The sequence below is a fragment of the Curcuma longa genome, chromosome 21 (genome assembly GCF_044706935.1).
Source record: "Curcuma longa cultivar G26 ecotype Majalengka, Jawa Barat chromosome 21, ITB_CL_G26_1.1, whole genome shotgun sequence".
Lineage (NCBI taxonomy): Eukaryota > Viridiplantae > Streptophyta > Magnoliopsida > Zingiberales > Zingiberaceae > Curcuma > Curcuma longa.
The window spans coordinates 7834129-7856297 of NC_133881.1; the positions used below are offsets into that span (position 1 = coordinate 7834129).

The 22169-nt window shown below is 36.7% G+C and overlaps 1 protein-coding gene across 1 annotated transcript; it reads left to right on the plus strand.

Moving 5' to 3' along the window:
* Window positions 1–14947: 14947 nt before the first annotated feature.
* On the plus strand, window positions 14948–17163 carry LOC141815015 (annexin D4-like). The gene is made up of 6 exons (XM_074702975.1): window positions 14948–15171; window positions 15264–15445; window positions 15927–16142; window positions 16233–16457; window positions 16560–16631; window positions 16705–17163. The coding sequence occupies exons 1-6, from the start codon at window positions 15132–15134 to the stop codon at window positions 16903–16905; spliced, it is 936 nt and encodes a 311-aa protein (XP_074559076.1). The 5' UTR covers window positions 14948–15131; the 3' UTR covers window positions 16906–17163.
* The last annotated feature ends 5006 nt before the right edge of the window (window positions 17164–22169 follow it).

A 22169-nucleotide genomic window follows, 5' to 3' on the forward strand; every position in this document is an offset into this window, starting at 1 on the left:
AGAGATTCGGCGAACCGAGAATGAGTGGGATAAGCGAAGGAACGCTTCAAATTAAGATATAGATCTATTAGATAGATAAATCGAACTTTGTATGAGTTTTTTTTCGTATGGATCGCTTGTTGGGATCCTATTTTCGTTACAAATTTTCTTATTTGTCGTATAAGATTCCCCACACATGCACCATGTAATTAGGAGTTATATGTTGCTTTAATTTTTACCATGAGAGTTCTTTTTGATTTATATCATGCAAAAATTGACACATACATTTTATGCCATATATACTTATCTACAAGACACATGTATTAAATTAATTTCATGCAATTAGCAACAATTGATATCCTAAGTAGGAATGCCAATTAAGGTTGTCATAGGTTGATTTGCATGATCACCTAGTGTAGGGAGAATACAAGTCTTATCTCACAAAAATCATAAAGGTTAACTTGTAATGTGTATTAAGACATATAGATGCAAGTGAAATGTTAGGGTGATGAGTGAGGATTAAGGTGTGATTCATTAAGATGAATCGAACATCATCAAAACACTTGGTTTATGATTTGACTAATTATGGAAAAAGCTTATGCACAAGGCATATGCATATAATCCAAGAATCATAGTTGAAAATTATTTTAAAAAAAGCTTTCTAAAAACTTAATTTACCGTTGATAGAAGTTACCATTGAGGACTTTGATAAAAAGTTGGGGTAAAACATTGAATATTTTAATGGTTTCAAACTTTATGTCATTTTTTGAAAATGAAGATTATTTTCTTAGAAAATTATTTTTACTTGATAATTCTTAAAATAAATAATATCTTATATGAAATTACATATATATATTTTAGAAAATATAGATATATTTATGAGTTTTTGAATTTGGATTGTTAAAATTTTCAAATAGTAGTTAATTAGGCTTAGAGCAGTTGAGTGGAAGGTCATCTAGTCAATTGACGCAATATGAAACACTATGAAATTTCAATTTAAGTTGAATTATGGTATGTAAGTGTTTCATATCCTAATCCATAGTATCTAGTCAATCTCAAAGCTGTTGATGGCTCAAAGTTTTGTAAATCGGAGAAGGATGATGCATCCGAGGGACTATAGGATGAGGAGCATTGGAATATGACAAGTCGAGGAGGAGATCTACATAAGAAAAGACAAGAACGATGCCTAAGGAGGAGCCATAGACTCAAAGCATTTGAGGGATACAACTTTATGATAGAAGACCTTAAGATTTAAAGATACTCTAAGTAAGATGAGTAGAGTGATTTGTATATATGGGGTGGAAGATATATAAGCAACTTAGGCATCCTCGACCGTAGAACTAGTTGGAGTTAGGATGCTAGTTGACTGATGGTGAGATTCAATCAACTGGTGATCTAAATATACATATATCCCAATTTAAATCTGTTTGGGGTATTATGATTGAATAAGTTGACTGATGGGTAAGAATCTATCAACTTGATGGTATCAGACTTAGAAAATGAAGAGAAGGTTGTACAGTTAACTAGGCAAGTTGACTATAATTCATCTGAGGAAATAGAATGGTTCAAAGTCAACTGGAGGAGTCACCTAAATTTTAGTAGAAGAGCATAAAATGTCTAGTAGTCAACTCATGCATAAAATTGAGCATGGAGGAGTTGACTGATGGTTTAAACCAGTCGACTAATGCCATAATGATGATCTCAAATAGAGCTGAAAATGGAAAGATCCACAACACAATGTGGATAAGGTTTGGAGATTAGTCAACTGACATGCAATGAGTCGTCGACCGATGGTCATCAGGTCAATCAACAAGAAGATTCGAGCTTAAGGTTATAAATAGGGCTTGAAGGATCACGAGAAGGATAACATTGATATGAAATATACATTCAAGCTCAACCTCATTTAAGCTTCCATTGTCTCTTATTCTACTTGTATTTTCTATTTATCATTGGTTGATTATAAGAGGCTTCTTCTACCTCAATTGTGGACGAAAAGAGGAAAGTTATAGACATCACGTCCATAGGTTGTGGAGTAGCATTCTAGGGATTGTGAATCACATATATCCTCGTGTCACTTTTGTTTGCTTTCTTATTTGTGTTCTTTAATTCCGTTGCACATTATTTTTTATAGAATACTAAATTGTAAGTGAGTTTTGGTATTCATCCCCTGCTACAACACCGACATCCTGATCCAACAATTGGTAGTAGAGCAGATTTGCTCTTTGAAGGACTAATCACCTTGAGAGTATCAAGAGGATGAATTTAAAAATTCCAAGTAGAGATGTGCTCTAGTTGTGGAGGATAAGAATTGAGACATGGTTCAAAGCTGACTTCGATGTCACCTTATCCATGGAATATGGATGGGAAATACCATAAGTCAAAAAGGCGAGAACCTTGCAAAAGAAGAAATGATGAAACTTCAAATTGAGAAAGGTAACAAGAAACATATTGAGTCTCTTGAAAATTCAAAAAGAGGTAGTTAACAATGAAGAAAAAGTTGAAGAGATTGTCAAGAAGAAATCTGAAGAAAAATTTAAAATTCCACAAGAAGAAGAAGAGAAAGTAGCACCAAGGCTATTGATTGAAGAGGAAAAGGGACCCTCCTCAGTGAATAAGTCATGTGAAAATCCTTCCACTTCTCCAAAATGCAACGAGGAACAAATTCTAATAGAGGAGGAGATCACAAAAGATCAAGCATCAAGTACCTCAAAGTTAAGATCAAGTAGCACATTGCTTTAGATGTACACAAAATGGTCACTATAAAATCAGTGTAAAATCACCCCAAAAAAGTAAAGTCTCAATTTAGTGAATTAAAAGTTTCATCTAATCAAAGTTGAAGAAGATCGGAAGATAGAAGAACAAGATCATATAATTTGCTTCACGTGCAAAGAAAGGGGGTCACTAGCACTCAAGTGTTCAATTGGAAAAATGGTAAAGAAAAAGAAGCAAACAAGAAAATGGAAGAAAATAAAAAGATTAGACCAAGGGGGAGTTTCAAAGGTAGAGGGTATCATCTGTTGGCTCAGAATCGTGGATTCTTCTCGTTGGGATTCCCGTTGCATTTTATTTCTCGTTTTCTTTTCTCCTTGCTTTGTGCTGCCGGTGTGTGTGAATCATCGTGAGCCAACATCATCTCCCTATTTAACTCTGAATTCGAAATTTTGTTCTTCCAAGCATAATTTAAGTCTATATGATGTAAACCTATTCATAACCATAGTTTTGGACATCATACTAATGTACATCAAAATTCTAAGGTAAATGTGAAAATTTGAAAAACATTATAGAAAAATCTTATTGGACGAAGACTAGAAGAGAATCCAAGATTAAAACTATTGGGAAACATGGATGCCCAAAGAGTTTTTGATCAACCCGATTGGATCCAACTTGGTTTGGGATACCAAAATCACTATTTAAACCATAGATGACCCTTAGGGTCAATCATATTGGAATATATGTAATAATTATTATACGGTTGATATTGCATAAGTATGAAATATATTTGAAAAGTATTTTCAATATTTTCAAAATTTGATATTCAAAATTTAAAAAATTGACATATATGGTAGTTTTGAGTATTTTCATATTTGCATTCAAAATTAAATTTCAACATGCATTTGGAGAAAATAAATTTTTAAAAAAATATAATTCATTGATTTATAAACTTGACATAGTTTAAGTGTCAGCCGAACAAAGCATACATATTGATAAGACCGTTTTGTGTCGCACTATGGTATCAAATAAATATCTGAACCCCTCTACACTAATATAACATAGGGGATGACCCATATCATATCTCATAAGGAATGTAATTGAGATGATAAATCTTAAGATGAAATGTTATTAGTTTTGGGGTTTTGGTGTTGTAATTGGAGGTTTGGGTTTTGAATTGCTAAGACTAATGAATGATAGACAATGTAAGTAATTAAAACTTAATCTAACTAAACTACGATTGCAATGAATCAAAGGAAACACAAGCATTCAATGAAACATATTCTAATCTAACCTACTTGCATCCAAATGAAGAACAAACATCTCTAACATTCAAATAAATTAAAGCATTGAAGGAATGAAATGAATTAAAATGTATTGACACAAATAAAAGTAGCAAGTGTTAGTAGTAGCCCTAGAGCTAATTATGTGATGATTGACTAGGAACTGTTGTATCATATTCTATTATTAATAAAGACAAAGTTGGTTATTATATTTACTTCATGTTTGTACCATGGTTATTATATTTACTTCATGTTTGTACTAAATGACTAAATATAATAATATTTTTGAGTAGTAGGTTCTAATCTATATTATATCAATTAGTTGAATAGATAGTGAGATGATATAAAGAACACTACTCTTAACTATTCCTAGTCAAATATTATTATTCAAGGACAATATTAATGCATTGAGACTAACATGTAGGTCAATTTACTTGATCTCACAAGTCATGGATATGCGATATCACGTTGACACATGGATATATATTAGAGAATATATATTGAATTGATCCACCATGAGAAAGTTTCATGGATTATTATATGAGTGTCATAAACTTTCTTATGTGACTATTGGTATGAATAGTCCTTAGGCCTAAACTCACTATGGTTCCCTATATAAGGAGTTGTGTACATTGATATCGTTAAACACCACCTATAATAGGATGGACTATAAAGGCAATCACTGGGTATGCAACGAATTATGCAGAGAGATGTGAGTGATGTAAATGAAATCTATCTCTCTCATATGAAGGGAGTGATATCTGTGGGTTCCTTGATCGAGTAGGACTACTAAATGCATGACCATGCTTAAATGAGTTAATATGAGATATTGAGCTCATTTGCTTGAGTGAGTCTATTCAAGGATAAAAAAATATAAAGATTGATATCGAGAATGAAATGGTCTATGCCTCATTGATCAATCTAGATATCAAGGTTAGAAGGACATCATCATACATTATAGTAGTCATGAAAAGGTTAGGTCGGATTTCGATTTTCTCATCACTTGGGTAGCAATGATGCATTGTTAGATGTCACTCATTACTTATGTGTCTAAAGCGGTTTAGACACATTACCAACGTTACGAGAACCTATTAGGTCACACACAAAGGACATGTTACTTCAGAGATTGATTGATTTTAGTTTAACTAAAATATGATCCGAATTAGATTAATTGAGTTAGACTTAAGTGAATTCAATTGGATTATGGAATTGAGTCTAATTTGAGTTAGACTCATTTAGATTAGACTCAACCAAATTTAAATGAGATATTGATTCATTAAAATATTTAATGAATTAATAATAGAGGAAGACTATGAGTTTTTCTCTTCATTGGATGAAGAGAAGATGAAGAGCCAACATGAGAAACATGTGCTCTATTTAGGTTTTAATTGGATTTAATGTGAGGAAGCTAAAGAGGAAAAAATCCTTCATATTCTTGAGATGAATATAAAAGGTTTTTCTTAAATTTTTCAAAGGTGCACAAGGCATTTTGAGCTCTCTTCTCCCTCTTGGCCAAACACTCCTTTTCTTCCTCATCCTTATTTTGGCTGAATTTCCTTGTGTGGCTAACACCATAAAGGCGATTCTTCTCCGAAGCTTAAGATCGTATTTGTGTGGATATGCATAGAGGCATGAACGCTTGAATATGCAAGAGATCTGGCGAACCGAGGATGAGCGGGATAAGTGAAAGACATGCTTCAAAGGTATAGATCTATTAGATAGATAAATCAAACTTTGTACGAGTTTTCTTTCGCATGGATCGCTCATTGGGATCCTATTTCTGCTATAAATTTTATTATTTATCGCATAGGATTCCCTACAACAAGAATATAAGGGACATTAAAACAAACACAGCAAGCATGAAAATTAATTAAAGCTACACTAAAGATAAGGTGGAGTTCCCTCCCTCCAATGGATGGGTGGTGGATATAGGATAGTGTAAAGCGCTAGAGGGGAGGGGGTGAATAGCGCTTTAGCGTTTTTCATGATTTTTGAAATTCATTCGTTCGATTGCGTAAATCAAAAGTGCGATTGCAGAAGACTTAAAATAAAGGACAAGAACAGTAAAGGAAAAGAGACACGATCTTTTTTTTACTTGATTCACAGCCGAAGGCTGCTACTCTAAGGCCCACGATTTGTGACCGTTTCTGATGGTCAATCCACTAGTAAACTTATTTCCTAATGGAAACAAGTTGAATCGATTATAAAATATTTCATGATAAAGCCAATTTATCAGAATTACAAATTAATACAAATGAACTTTGTTACCCCAATTGTCGGAGCTTCTTGATCCTCGATTGAGCGTGATTCCGGCGTTACGGCGGCGTTACGGTTGCTTCTAGATATTCAGGGCACCGTCGTCTAAACAGGGTTTGCTCGTGGAAGATTAGAAAAATTGTTATCTCAAGTCTCTGGTCGAGGTTGCTCATATAACCCACTCAGGTAGACTCTAGCCAATCTCAGGTCGACCTCACCTAGGCAGCGATCCTCTTTCTCCGTGCTAACTTTACCTTTAGGTCAACTCGAGTCCCTACTCAGGTTGACTCGAAGCTGACGTGGAGCTTGTTGATAACTTTTACCTTCCGCTGCGCTATCCAGTGCTCAGGTCGACTGGAGTACCTAATCAGGTCGACTCCAATCCGACGTGGAGAGTTTTTGATATACTTCGACTTCTACTGCAGTTATCCAAGCTCAGGTCAACTTGAGTGCTCATTCAGGTCGACTCCAACATCTGAACCTTGGATAACTATGCCTGGAGTCTAAGTACTTTACCTCTCCAATCTGCATAAAAAGTTAGCCCCAAAAACATGTAAAGTACAGGTGGAGAGTCAGTTCTCAGAACTGTCTCTTGGTCTTAACTTTAGGTTTCCAGTGAAACCTTGAATTAGACCGATGCCTAATGTTCCTCTCAGGAACGCGTCTTGACCCACTCCTCTTAGGAGAGTATACTTGATTGCCAACCAAGTTCTCCAGACTTATTGGACTTTTGCTCGGCTCTGTCCTTGACCCCAAGGGTTTGCTGTTACGACTCGATCCTCTAGACCGCCCAGACTTCACCACGTCCTCTGGTCTCCTAACCGTACTCGACTTAGATTTGGCCATGCTTTTCAGTCCTCAAACACTGCATGAGTTTGCACCTGGTGCTCTTGACTCTGCCAAGACTTTCGCCTGATCCTTCAGATCAAGACTTGCCCTTGCTTGGCCTCTAGCTAGGACTTTGTCCGTTGCCTAACCTCAACTAGGACTTTACCTGTACTCCATGCACACTAGATTAGCAATATCAGTCCAACACACACTTAACTTGAACCTAGTGCCATTATCAAAACTAAGGTTCGATCATCTAGTGCTTCCCGCACCAACAATCTCCCCCTTTTTGATTATGACAACTCAAGTTTCAAGTTAAGTTAAAAAATAATATTAACTTTATAACAGAACAGAGTTTAACAATATGCTATGCATGAAGTGCAAGTGTAACTCAAACTCTCCATGCTTCAGGGCTCCCCCTGAATTTTCACTTAGTTAAAATCAAGTAAGTTTTTGAAAAATAGTATTCTTTCAGTTCTCTCCCCCTGAACTTGATATTGCTTAGTTTGACCAAACTTAGCTAAATTAATCAAGTCCTTAAAATAAAACTTTAAGTTTTGAGAATTTAAAAAAAAATGTAAACTTTTTCAAACAATATAGATTTAGAGCTTAAGTTCAAAAAATTACTTAACTTTTCAAAACATGTATTTCAAGTTTTTGAAAAATATCTAAATTAAAATCTGGACTTGAAAAACATTTTTGAAATCTTTTTGAAAATATTTTTCAATTCCTTGAAACATATTTGAACTTGAAAAATCTTTTTCTGAATATTTAACTTTTTGAATTTTAAAACTTTAATTTGAAAAACTTGAAACTAGTATCAAAATAGAGACACGACACATGACTTAGTGAAGTCATCTTGAGAAAATATCGGCGTGGATACGAGTAGCGGCAATCTTTCTTAAGATTGCTAATTGATGTCATTTCTGCTTTGCATCATCCAATAGGTATACTTTATTTACGACACTGTTCAATGATTATATTTGCATACGTGTGTATCCTCATGTGGGTTTTATGCATAAATTATAATAATATAGATTATTACGCTTCACTGCTTATTTATTGAAATAAAAATTTAAAATGTGCATAGAGAAATTCAACATTTATGTTTGTTCTTGGCTGATACTCAATGTCATACTCGTCAAGCTCCATGGTCTATTTGATCAAGTGTCTAAAAGCTTCTGGATTAGTTAATATTTGGCTCAAAGTACTATTGGTGAGCACCATGATAGAATATAAGAGGAAGTATGATGAGAGTCTTCAGGCGGGTAACATTAATGCTAGAGCAAGCTTCTCCAATGTGGTGTAACAAGTCTCAGTGTCTTTCAATAGGTGGCTTGAGAAATAGATAGGTTGCTAGATGCTTCCTTCTTGCTGCACCAGAACTAAATCGAGAGCTCCTTCAGAAGCCAACAAATATAGCCACAGAGGTTTGCCTGTTATAGATTTAGACAGAATAGGAAGAGTTGTCAGGTATGTTTTTAAATCATTAAAAGCTTGCCACACTTCTCATTCCAAGTGAATCTAATAGCTTTGCGTAATATTTTGAAGAATGGAAGGTTCTTCGTAGCTAATTGTGATATGAATTATGATAATGCCATGATTCATCCGACCAACCTCTAAACTTCCTTGGTATTTCATGGTGAAGCCATATTTTGCAGGGTTTGGACTTTTTCGGATTGACTTCTATCCCTCTCTCAATGACTATGTATCCGAGGAAGCGACCACTTTTCACGCCAAATAGACACTTGCTCAGATTTAATTTAAGATTATACCTCCACAAGGTATTGTGTGTCTCCTTGACATCACTAATCAAGTTTTCAGCCTGAGTTGATTTAATTAGTATGTCATTCATGTATACCTCAATGATGCAGCCTATCTAGTGTCTGAAAACCCAATCCATGAGTAGTTGATAAGTAGCTCCTACTTTTTTCAATCCAAAAGGCATAATCGTATAACAAAAAGTCTTGTCAGAGGTGACAAAACTAACCTTTTCTTGATCTTCCTTAGCCAAAGGGATTTAGTGATATCCTTGATATGCATCTAGCATACATATGAATTCATATCTTGAGGTCGACTCTACTAGATGATTAATTTTGGGGAGCGGATAACAATCCTTGGGGCAGACTTTGTTGAGGTCTCGAAAGTCGATACAGACTCATCATTTTCCTTCGGGTTTACGTACCAACACTATGTTCACTAGCTAAATTGGAAATTGGACTTCTCGGATGTGCCCGACCTCAAAGAGTTTGGTGATTTCACTATGGATGACTTTGTCTTACTCGGGTCCAAAGTGTTGCTTTTTTGTCGAATAGGTCGAGACTTTGAGAAGATGTTGAGTCAATATTCTATATTATGGTCGATGCTACTCCTGTGATTTCATGAGGAGACCAGGCAAAAATATCATTATTCTAAATGAGGCAAGCGATCAAACCCTACCTTAAGTTCTGGTGCCAAGTTGGCTGCAATTTGAGTGACTTTGTTGAATCGGCCAAATACAACCTGTACTTCTTCTTTCTCATGTGGTAGTTGTTGGGCGGGCATTTCTTCTAAAAAGTCTACTTCCTCTCATGAAGTTCTCCACGTCTTTTTAAGGTCTATATAAACCATCGCGATATAACATTTTCTAGAGACAACCTGATCTTCACTAACTGAGCTTATCTGATCAGCCATCAAAAACTTTAACTTCTAATAAAAAGTAGAGACTACCACTTCAAATGCGCTGAGTGCTATCCTTCCCAAAATGACATTATAGGAGAAGGAGAACTAACGGTTGTATTTCATGTCTGGTGAATCCGAATAGAACTATCAACATGGACCTTAGTTCTTCTCAGTCGATCTGCATTCGATCAAAGGTCTCTTTGAATAATACGTTGATGGAGCTTCCTATATCAATGAATACTTTAGCCATATCATAATTTGCTATCACCACATGAATTACCAAGGCGTCATCGTGAGGAGTAGAAACTCCTTCCAAATCTTGTGGTCCAAAAGCTAATGATGGGCCCTTTCTCTTGGCCCCTCCTGGTTCCTATATCGTAACTTTCCAGCCTTCGTCCGTGAGCTTCCGTGCTCGATTGGAGTCTCCGTCAATAGAACCACTTGAGATCATATTGATGGTGCCATGGTGGGGTATGTTGCTTAGGCAGTTTCTATCTAAGTTTAGACAATCTTTTCGTCGATCATCACACGATCGTGACATCGATTAGGAGAACGTCGTCGTGGGGGTTCTGCCTCCTGGTGTTGGATAGGACTGGGTTGGTGCTAGTCCGATCTACTTCCTAAGTCCTCGCACCGAGAATACTTACAAAATAGGCATCTAGCTGTTGGAGGTGAGGTCCTCCTTTGTTGTCATTCCTTTAACTCGGCTGACTTCTTGAGCGAGTTGTAGACATTCTTGAGTGTCATGACTATATGACTAATAGTACATACAGAATCAAACCGGCTATTTTAGAGGAATCTGATTTGGTATTTCTATAAGGGGTAGGATTGGAGGCCACGACCTATACTGTGAGTCCTTCTCGTCGATTGGGCATATAACTGAGTTACAGTGTGGTCTTACTCATCAGCGTAGGTTGAAAAGGATTTCTTATCCTATCGAGGAGTGACTGAGACATTGTTCCTGCGAGTGAGCTAGGTTTCTTCTAGATGTATGTACTTCTTAGCCCATTCTAACAATCTTGCATAATTTGTTAGGGTTTTTTCACTAAGGATTTGAAGAATTTCTCCATCCACCAAACCTTGGGAAAAGGCGCTGGTTAGTACCTCCGAAGGAGTCGAGGGGCATTCCAAATGACCTGATTGAACCACTGGATATATTCCCAAAGAGTTTCTCAAGGCTTCTACTTCATGGTAAACAAATTTAGAAGAATCTTCTAATACCTCTTGCTACTGCAAATTGATGTAGGACTTTGAAATCTACGAAGGAATGGATGGAAGAGGCAGAAAGGCGACTGAACCACCGCTAGGCGGAACATGATAATATGGTTAGGAAGACTCAACATTTAACCCTATTGAGATATTGGTTCAATAAAGTAGCATTTTCAAAGCGGCATAGATGATCTTCCGAATCTGATGATCTCGTGTACTCCCCTAATTGTGGTTACTGAAAATGCCAAGGTAACTCTTGTTCGAGAAATTTTTTGGAGAAAGGCGTTCCTTGTATGTTTACCTCACTAGTGGCCACTATCTTGCCTTTGCGATCATGAGGGGGTGTCCCAACTCAAGATTCATGTGAATCCTCACCAGGAAGGGTTATCTCTTTGTTAAGAGAGTTCATAATGGATATGCCCCCCCCCCCCCCCTAATGGTGGTGACACTTTGCCAAAAAGAAAAGGTTCACCCTATGAGGGACGAGGAGCTCCTAGGGGTGAAGGCTGTAATAACAAGTGTTGTTGCAGTACTTTTAGCATCGCTTGGGATACCATCTCATTAATCTTCTCTGGCGTAATGGATATTACTTCGCCATAACTTTTTTCTCCTGACAGAGCTATGATTGTCATTAATTCTTCCGGTATTAACCATCACAGTGTCTTGGCTCAGACTTTCCATAGATGGCATCAATTTATTATGGCCAAAACCCATAGATAATCAAGCCACCGATCAATTAACGGGTTGACGTGCACCCTCGCTTGAGATAGTCACCAGAAGGAATGAAGAGACTCTGAAAAGTACTCAAAAAGAGAGTTAGAATGGTACTGGAGATGGATCCCAGCAAACCACTCCGATGCTCAAGTTAGGATTTTACGAGAGGAAGGAGATTAAAGATTTGAAAAAATTAGAATTTTGTGTGCACATACTTGTGCCCATAGGTATAAGCAACCTTCTATAGAATTACTAATGTGTCCAATCTCTGAAACATAAGCATCCGTTTAGGATTTGTTCTAAAATTCTTGTTACCGTTTATGGTATACTCTGATATATGCGCTCCCATTGTCCATGTCTTATGGGATATTTTTCTTTGCTTTCCAAGAGAAACAGTCCTAGGATTTCATAGTCTTGTGGGTGAATCGACCTTATAAGCTCAACCTAGAAGCGGACGATGAGAGATCCGAAGCTGAGATGAGATCGACACAGAAGACTGAGTAGAAGCCGAGGTCGGGACCTGAGGCTTGAGATGAAGTTAGTGCATGAGACGGAGGAGAGCTCAAGGTCAGGTTGGCCCATGAGGCCTAGTAGAAGTTGAGGTTGAGACTTAAGGTTTGAGGCCGAGATGAGGTCAGCCTGTGAGGTCGATGTCAAAATCCAAGACTTGAAGCCAAGATGTGGTCGAGACTCAAGACTTGAGGTTGAGATGAGGTCAACCCGTGAGACTAAGCAGAGATCGAGATCAAGACCCGAGACTTGAGGCTGAGATGAGATCGGCCCGTGAGACCGAGCAGAGATCGAGGTCAAGACCTGAGACTTGAAGATAAGATGAGTTTGTCCTATGACGAACTCACGTGAGGCCGAGCAAAGTTGGAGGTTGAGACCTAAGGTTTGAGGCAGAGGTCGAGATCGAGACCCAAGACTTGAGGCTGAGATGAGGTCGAGGTCAAGGTTAGGACTCGACACTTGAGACTGAGATTACGTCGAGACCCAAGACTTGAGGCTGAGATGAGGTCAGCCTATGAGGCCGAGACCCATGGTCGAGCGGATACCGAGATCGGGACCAAGGCCGAGGTGAGATCAACACGTGAGGTCAAAGTCACCACCAGAGGATAATGTTATTAGCTTGCTATCCTTGATTTTGATTGATAACCCCACACTCATTCAGATCTTGTAGGCCGCATGGCCGTTGTAGGCTTCTGCTGTATCATCAATGAATTCAATCGTATGGATCAAGTTTGCCCAAGATCGATACACTGATCAAGACTGATCAGTAGACCGATTCATGTCTATAAAAGAACACCTTAGGAATAGAACTCGACATCAATTATTCTACTACTTTCTTTGTGCTTGAAAGAAAAGACAACAAGACTTTGCTCGTCCGACCAGAGAAGCGCCAAAAGGAGTGCAATGCACTCAGAGCTTCCAGATCAATCAACATGAGAGTTTATTTATATTTATTTTACAAGTTGTGCTATATTTTATATTCTTTGTGCTTATAATTAAATTGTAAGAAGTTTCTTCGCCTCCGAAAAAATTTCGAAAAGGAGATAGGCCTTGGAGTACCAACTTTGGAGGGTTGAGAATCAAGTAAATTTCATTGTCGTGTTTATTTGTTGTTTATTTAATTCCACTATAAGTTCTTATCTAATAGAAATGAACAATGATGAAACCAACACAAAAAGAACGATCAATATTCATCATTCCCTCTATCGATCTCACTGATCCTACACATATTACAAAGTCCCTATAAACTTTATGCACACACTAGTAGCACAAGAAATTATAAGTTAAAATCCTTTGCCGAACGTATCATAATATCTTGATCAAATACGACCATCCAATGGATAATTGCACCAACAATCTTCGCACTTAGAGTCTGATCAACTCAACAAGATTTGATTCTATTAGAAACACTCTGAGTCAACAAGTTTCTCAATAAAATCATGCTAGCAACTCTTCCATTTGAATTATAATTGACTAAAATTTATTCCAGTTGACAAGGGTAATTAAGTAAGTGGTTAGTAAACAACCCCTAAGGCTCATCTACATAAACATCAATCATGGTTTAGTCTTATCATCCATGAACAAATGTTTACGATAGAATCTTGTTGTTGCATAGAGTTGAGATAAACACAATCAAGCAGAGTAGAAGCTCACTTTTATAGGCTTTGATAATCTATCTTCTCTTTCATTCTTATTAGTATATCTTGTATAGAGAAGTACAACAATTGTACGTGATTTCTCTACTTTCAAAGAAAGAGATCTTTCATAAATAGAACTACAGGATTAGTCGGTCGGAAGGTTGAGAGATTTGATGTCAATTTAAAAAAATTATAGATATATTTTGGACGATGTAAATTCCCCGTCCCGGTCATTTTAGTCCCCACTACATCATCAATCCCATCAGTCTTAAATTGCACTTTGAAAATTGTTCTATCAATTGTAGATTTTTTTTTATTATGTGAATGACGGAATACAAAAGAATATAATTAGTATAAATATGGGCCCCTAATTGTATAAGCAGCAACGATTTCTTTGTGCATTCTTGCCGTTTGATCCATCAACAATGTACACACGAGATCTTTGATACCATCTACAACTTCTTTTGTCCACATTGATTTTATAACATAGTGATATGGACTCGATTATGTTTTTGATTCACACAAAATTTGAATTCACACATGTAAGTCGTTTATGTCATTAATCATGGAAAACGATTGTCTTCTGTTATCTTGTATTTTAATTTAACTAAGTAGAATATTCATTCATCCCTTAGCGATAGTCATAGAGGTGACATATCGAAAAAAAACACCTTTGTGCAACCAAGGATCGATAACCTCCTCCAACGCACCATTTACACTAGAAGCTCTTCTTGACAAGATATCAATGGAATTATGTATGTCTCTTAATAATATATATAGATAAATAATATATACACAACTCAAGCAGCAATTATAGATAGAATAGGTTTCATCTAGAAGTAAACGCTGGCACCATATTAATTGTTTGTCGATTTCAATTTTCTTTGCGGTCGTGGCCACCGGCAATTGGTTAAGTGACGACGACACAACTATTCATTTGCTCGCTCAAGATATTAAAAAATAATGTTAGTTTATGCAAGTAACTTGTGCTCATTTCAACGTGCTTGATTAATGAATGCATCGACAGCAAATTGACCTGGCCTCGTGGTGCACGAGTTCATTATTTGAAGCCGTCCGAACCCATCAATTGCCTAGCCACCTTTCATTGTTTTGAAATATAACCGTCCCAAGGGACAGCCAGCTCACTGTGGCTGCCTAAACAACTCTGAAACATTATTGCTTGGCCTCGCCTTTAATGTCCAAGGCTACGTTACTTCCACTGAAAATGTCTGCATTTCGCGTTATCCTCAGGATTTGAGTCCCTGCGTATAATATAAAACCAACCCCTTCATCCCTTTCCATTCTCCTGCACTACCATCATCCCTCCTTCCGTCTGTGCGCAGCCATGGCAGAGGAGTTTGAAGCGCTCACCAGAGCTTTCTCCGGTTAGTTAGTCATATGCAGCTTCCTGATCATGAATAGCAACGGCGTATAGTTCTTGTGTTGGTAATTAATTGTGATGTTGTGATGAATTAAGGTCTCGGTGGTTTGGGGGTGGATGAGAGTTCGTTGGTCGCCGCGATCTCCAAATGGCGCAAGCAGCCGGAGAAGCGCGGAGGATTCAGGAGTGCCTCTCACTTCTTCAACTCCAAGGGAAGCTTTGACCGATGCGAAGACACTTTCATCCGAGTCATTGAGGAGGAATTCGCACGTTTCAAGGTAAGGCTTCGCTGGATCATTTTGCCATCCAGTTGACATAGCAACTTCTGCAATATTCAAGAAATTAATACTTTTGCTTTAGGTGTGATCAAATGGGATTTCAGCCAAAGATCTAAGTAAGAAATTCAAAATACACCTTGTGGTGAAGATCAAAAAGAAATATGTTAATAATTTCAGTTTATTTGTGAGAAATTGCAGCCTTAATTTTGCCTCAAAAAAAACATGTATACAAATAATACGACTCTGATCAGGAGTTCCAAACCTGTTCCCATATAATAATTGTTTTGCTCTCCCTCGATTACTTCTTTGGTATTGATCTTGCTTCACAGTCTTGATAAGAACTAGCTTGTAGAATTTTCCTCTGCTTGAAAAGAATTCCACATTAATTACATGATGTAATGTGCTTTTAGAAACAACAGCGAGTTGTCATTTCTCATGGCAATATTTTAGGAACATGGATCATAGGAGCTAATATTTGCAGGATATCATGGTGGAATGGGCAATGCATCCATGGGAAAGGGATGCACGATGGATTCACCTAGTCCTCCACAAGGGTTATCCAATCAGTGTGATAGTTGAGATTGCTAGTACCAGGTCTTCCGATGAGCTTCTTGGAGTAAGGAAGGCCTACCATGCTCTTTACCACCATTCTATAGAGGAAGAAGTCGCTTACCGTGTCAAGGAAAACTACTCCGGAGTAAGAACTTGAATTCTCTTCACTTACATATATGATCCAATTCTTTATAACACTTGGATGAATAACCATGGTCCGTTGGCGCGTGGTCAGCTTCTAGTTGGACTTGTAAGCGCATACAGATACGAAGGTCCTCGAGTCGATCATGAGATGGCAAAGTCTGAGGCCAAGATACTCGGAAACTCAATCAAGAATGCAGGCAAAAAGAACCCTGTAGAGGATCAGGAGGTCATTAGGATACTGACAACAAGAAGCAAAGCACATCTCTCCCTTACTTTCAAGCACTACAAGGAAATGTTTGGCAAGTCCATTGATCAGGTAGCTTGAGATTGTAAATTTGAATCTATCTGAAAATTCTAGTTATTCTTTTTCTTATCTTTATTGATCATCTCAAATGTAAATTTTTGTCACTATGAGCAGGATTTAGTGGATGAATCATGCCTAAAAGAAGCAGTGCAGTGCTTGGAATCAGCTGCAAAGTATTTCAGCAAGGTAAGCCTACTAAGTGATCTTATTCTTCTTGATGCCAAAGAATGAAGAAAACAAAGTTGTATTTGGAATTCAGGTAATTGACAAGGCTTTCAAAGGAGCACCTAGGACTGGGAAAGATTCACTTGCAAGAGTGATTGTAAGTCGAGCTGATGTGGACATGGAAGAGATCAAAAAAGCTTATCAAGAGCAATACAATGCCAAACTGGAAGACATGATCGTAAAGAATACCCATGGCAACTACCGGGAAGCATTGCTTTCCTTAGTACAAAACTGAGATCATTTATATATGTTATCGTCCATCATATGTCATGTTCCAACCAGTGCATGTTCTCTACGTATCTAGAAAAGCGTTTGAATGGGTGAATAAAATTATAGGATGTAGATTCAATTGAGGCAATAATGAGTTGAGACTGAATATATGCTCAGTCTCTATTGTGTGGTCTGAGTGACTATTAAACATTTGTTCTCATCATAAGTTTGTTATGGGTGATCTTGATCTGTTGTACTCGTTTGAAGGTGAAATTTGATATATATGATGATGCAGATTTTCTCGAGATGAAATTTGATTGATGGTCGCAAGTATTCTTAAACTTTTTTTTAGTTTAAATGTGGAGGTTGAGGAATTGATAAGCTTAGAGGTGATTGATCCTCTTCTCCGAGGATACCTTAAAATGTGATTACTCATCTATGTCCTCGAAATAGTGGATCTAATGGTGGTATGGATGAAGGAATGTACTCAAGATGAAGAGCACAAGTTGGGAAAGTATAAAGGTTAAAGGTGGACTCACAGGGAAGGTAATTCTAATATAGAAAATAATCAAATCTTTTCTTACGGAGAGTCAATCAAATCATGAGTGATATAAAAACTAATCAAATCTTTCTTCATAGAGAGTCAATTAAATCATGAGTGATAAAGGATATAATTAGATTGATTTGATTGAGAATAATTTATTTTTAATAAAATATTTTTTTTATTTATTAATTTTTATTGTATAAAAATGTATCCTTGGTTCATGAATAAAATTGTGGGTGAGAATTTTTTTCATGATATCAGAGCGAGGTTCCTCTCTATAAATAAACACATGCAATTCTTCTCCTCCAAAGACAACCACAATGTCTATGGATTCTTCCACTCAATCTACGGTTGAAAAATCTTCTATCATCATCTCTTCTTTTTTCGGAAGCAACGTCTCATTCTTGCAAATTACATCTTAGTCATAATTATTTGCAATGGGCTCAGTCAGTAAAGATAGTCATTTATGGCAAAGAGAAGCTAGGTTATCTTACAGGCGACTCCTCTCAATCCACATCAAGTGATGCATCGTACCAGACATGGTTGGTCGAGAATTCAATCGTGCTTGCCTAGCTAATTAATTCTGTGGAACCCAACATTAGTTGTCGTTATCTTTGGTTCAAGACGACCAAGGAGGTGTGGGACACAACTTGAAAGATGTATTCCGATTTGGGCAATACTTCTTAGATTTTTGAGTTACGATCGAAGTTGAAAGAATTAAAATAAGGTTCAAATTCTGTAATATAATACTTCTCTAATCTTCAAAATCTTTGACAGGAACTTGATCTATTTTTTGAAGAAGATTCAACGTGCGTTGATTGTAATATTAAAATTTGCCGCAATATTGAAAAGGAGCATGTATTTGATTTTTTGGCCAGTCATAATCGTAATTTTGATGAGGTACGTAGTCGTATAGTTGCACGTGATCCATTCCCATCTCCTGAAGAAACCTTTGTAGAAGTCCGACGGGAAGAAGTCCGTCGTAAGGTCATGCTTAATGATGAGATTATAACACCATAATCCATTACAATAGATGTTTCAGCGTTGGTTTCTATAAAAAATTTCACACCAAATCAACATCAAAATAAACGTCTTTGGTGTGAACATTGCAACCGGTCAGGTCATACCAAAGATAAATGTTGGGAAATATATGGGAAACCAGCAAATTGGCAACCTCGAAAAAGGAATGAAGGTCGTGGATTTCATACTCAATCAAGCCAAGAAAAATCTGCTATCTTTGGTATTCCTACCCCCTTCACCAAAGAACAGATTGAACAATATTGCAAACTCTTCAACCAAATGACCCTCAATGCGTCTTCCAGCTCTAATGTTGGTTCATGCTCCATGACTCAATCTGGTAAACTCAATTCTACCTTTCGCAACCATTCAACGATCCCTTGGATCATTGATTCTGGGGCCTCTGACCATATGACAGGTGACTCATGTCTTTTTTTTCTTCCTATTATCCCTATTCTCGCCAGACTACTGTTAGGATTGCTGACGGATCATTAACTGTAGTTGTTGGTATATGCGATATTCAATTGTCTCAGCATATTATTTTGAAATCTATTTTTCATGTACCTACTCTAAAATACAATCTAATTTCTGTTAGCAAAGTCACCCTTGATAATCAATATTTTGCTAAATTCTTACCCTTCTCATGTCTTTTTCAGGACCTACTATCGGGGAAGACGATTGGCAATGCTAGAATTCACGAAGGTCTTTATTATTTCGAGGATAAAAATGGTCGGTCTTTGCTGTCTCATGTTGCTTTTTCTGATTCTAGTAATAGGGAAATAATATCTTGGCACTATCATCTTGGTCATCCTAGTTTTGGTTATTTGAAGCGTTTGTTTCCTTCATTGTTTACAAAAAAAGATCATTTGAGTTTCAATTGTGAAGTGTGTCAACTAGCCAAGCATACTCGCACCCATTTTTCTCCCAAACGATATAAACTATCTACTCCATTTTCATTAATTCATAGTGATATTTGGGATCCCTCACAAATTCACACTTCTCATGGGAAAAGATGGTTTATCTCATTCACTGATGATCATACACGGGTTACTTGGGTTTATCTTCTTATGGACAAGTCTAAAACCAATAACACCTATAAAGCCTTCCACAAAATGATCCAGACTCAATTCCAAACAAATATCCAAATTCTTAGAGCCGATAATGACAAAGAATATTTCAATATCATTTTAGGTGACTATTTAGTGAAAAATGGAATTGTTCATCAAAGCTCATGTGTCAATACTCCACAACAAAATGAAATTTCTGAACGTAAAAATCGTCATTTGTTGGAAGTTGCTCGTGCCCTTATGTTCACCATGCATGTTCCAAAATATTTATAGGGTGATGCAATCCTCACAGTCACGTATCTTATCAATCGTCTTCCTAGTCGCTTCATAAACTTTGTCACACCTTTATCTCTTCTTCACCCAAACATATCCATAAATTTCCAACTTCAATAATTTACCATTGAAGACATTTAGTTGTATGACTTTTGTGTATATCCATGCCCATAAGAGCAACAAACTTGACCCTCGAGTCCTTAAAACTATCTTTGTCAGGTATTCTCCTACTCAAAAAGGTTATTGATGTTATTATCTACAAACAAATAAAATATATGTTACTTGTGATGTCACCTTTTTTAAGGTATCCCATATTTTTCTTACACTTTACCTCAAGAGGGGAAGGATGATGAAGTTTTAAAGTTGGTGGAAGAGGAGAATATTGTGCCACAGCTTGACCGTGTCACACCACACGACCATGATAGTGATGATCACGGTCCGACACAGTCTAACCGTGTTACATCACATAATTATGGTGACGACTGTTGTGGCAGTAGAACTCCCTCAAAGGATGATAAAGATACTCTTCCTATCCTTAGTTTTAATTTGGATACCACACCTCCTTCCATATCTGATCCTATCCAAGTCAGTCCTCAAATTAGTGAAACAGAAGGAGTATCGAGAAAAAAAATCAGATATCTTAGTTTATTCAAGGAGAAAAACTTCTCAAGCTAATGAAGAAATTGTGAATTCTTGTCACAGCCAAGAAGATGAACCGATGGTAAAATCCTATAATGAGTCAGGTACATTTTTCGATGTTGATATTCATATTGCATTCAGAAAGGGTGTCTGATCCCATCCCAAATATCTCATCTTGAACTTTATCTCCTATTCTAATCTATCATCCACATTTCGTGCTTTCTCTTTAAAATTATCTAGTGAATTAATTCCCAGATCTATCATGGAGGCACTAGCTATTCCTAAGTGGAAGACTACTGTTTTTGAAGAAATGCATGCTCTCAAACAGAATAATACTTGGGATTTGGTGGAATTACCACAAAGAAAATATGTTGTTGATTGTAAATGGGTGTTCATGATTAAGTGTAAGGCTGATGGTTCAATTGAAAGACACAAGGCTCGTCTAGTGGCTAGAGGTTTTACTCAAACCTATGGAATTGATTACACTAAGACTTTTGCTCCGGTTGTCAAACTTAATACTGTTAGAATTCTTCTATCATTGGCGGCTAATCTAGATTGGCTATTATATCAACTTGATATAAAAAATATTTTTCTCAATGGAGAGCTTGAAGAGGAGGTTTATATGAATCAACCTCCAGGATTCGAAGAAAATTTGGGTGGTAAAACTGTATGCAAGCTCAACAAATCTCTCTATGATTTAAAACAGTCACCTCGTGCCTAGTTTGATCAATTCTCCAAGGTAATTAAGAACTTTGGATATATTCAAAGCCAAGCAAATTATACATTATTTGTGAAACACTCTGATAAAAGAAAGATCGTCATTCTTATAGTGTATGTTGATGATATCATCATCATTAGGAATGATAATAAAGAATCAGAAGAAATCAAGAAAATAATAGCACGAGAATTTGAAATCAAAGATCTTGAAACATTGAGATATTTTTTTGAGAATGGAGATTGCTCGAAACAAAAAAGGTATTTCGGTCTCTAAAAAAAATACACTTTAGATTTGTTAAAAGAAACTGACATGTTGGAATGCAAGCCAAATAACACACCAATTGAATTAGGGAATAAGAGAAAAATGTTTGAAGGAAACCCCATTGACAAAAATAGTTATCAGCGTCTTGTTGGAAAACTCATATATCTCTCATATACACGCCCAGATATTGCCTTTGCAGTTAGCCTAGTAAGTCAATATATGCACTCACCATGTCAAGGTCATTTAAATGCAGTATACAAAATTTTGAAATATCTAAAACAAACTCTTGGAAAAGGTCTATTCTTTGCAAAAACTAAGGATAGAAAAGTGTACGCATATACTGATGCAGATTGGGTCAGGATCAATAGATGATAAGAAGTCAACTTTTGAATATTGCATGATGGTATGGGGGAATTTAGTGACATGACATAGCAAAAAATAATTTGTGGTTGCAAGAAATAGCGTTGAAGCGGAATACAGAGCTATGGCTCATGGAATTTGTGAACTTATTTAAATCAAAAGAGTGATGAAAGATTTGAAAATTCAAATTGAAGATACTATGCTACTCTATGTGATAATAAATCAGCTATCAATATAGTTCACAATCCAATTCATCATGATCGAATGAAACATGTAGAGGTTGATCGTCACTTCATTAAAGAAAAGGTGGATAAAGACATTATCAGTATTGAGTATATTCCTACTTCTCACCAACTAGCCGATCTTCTTACAAAAGGATTATCTGAACAAGCTCATAAATTTCTTGAAGG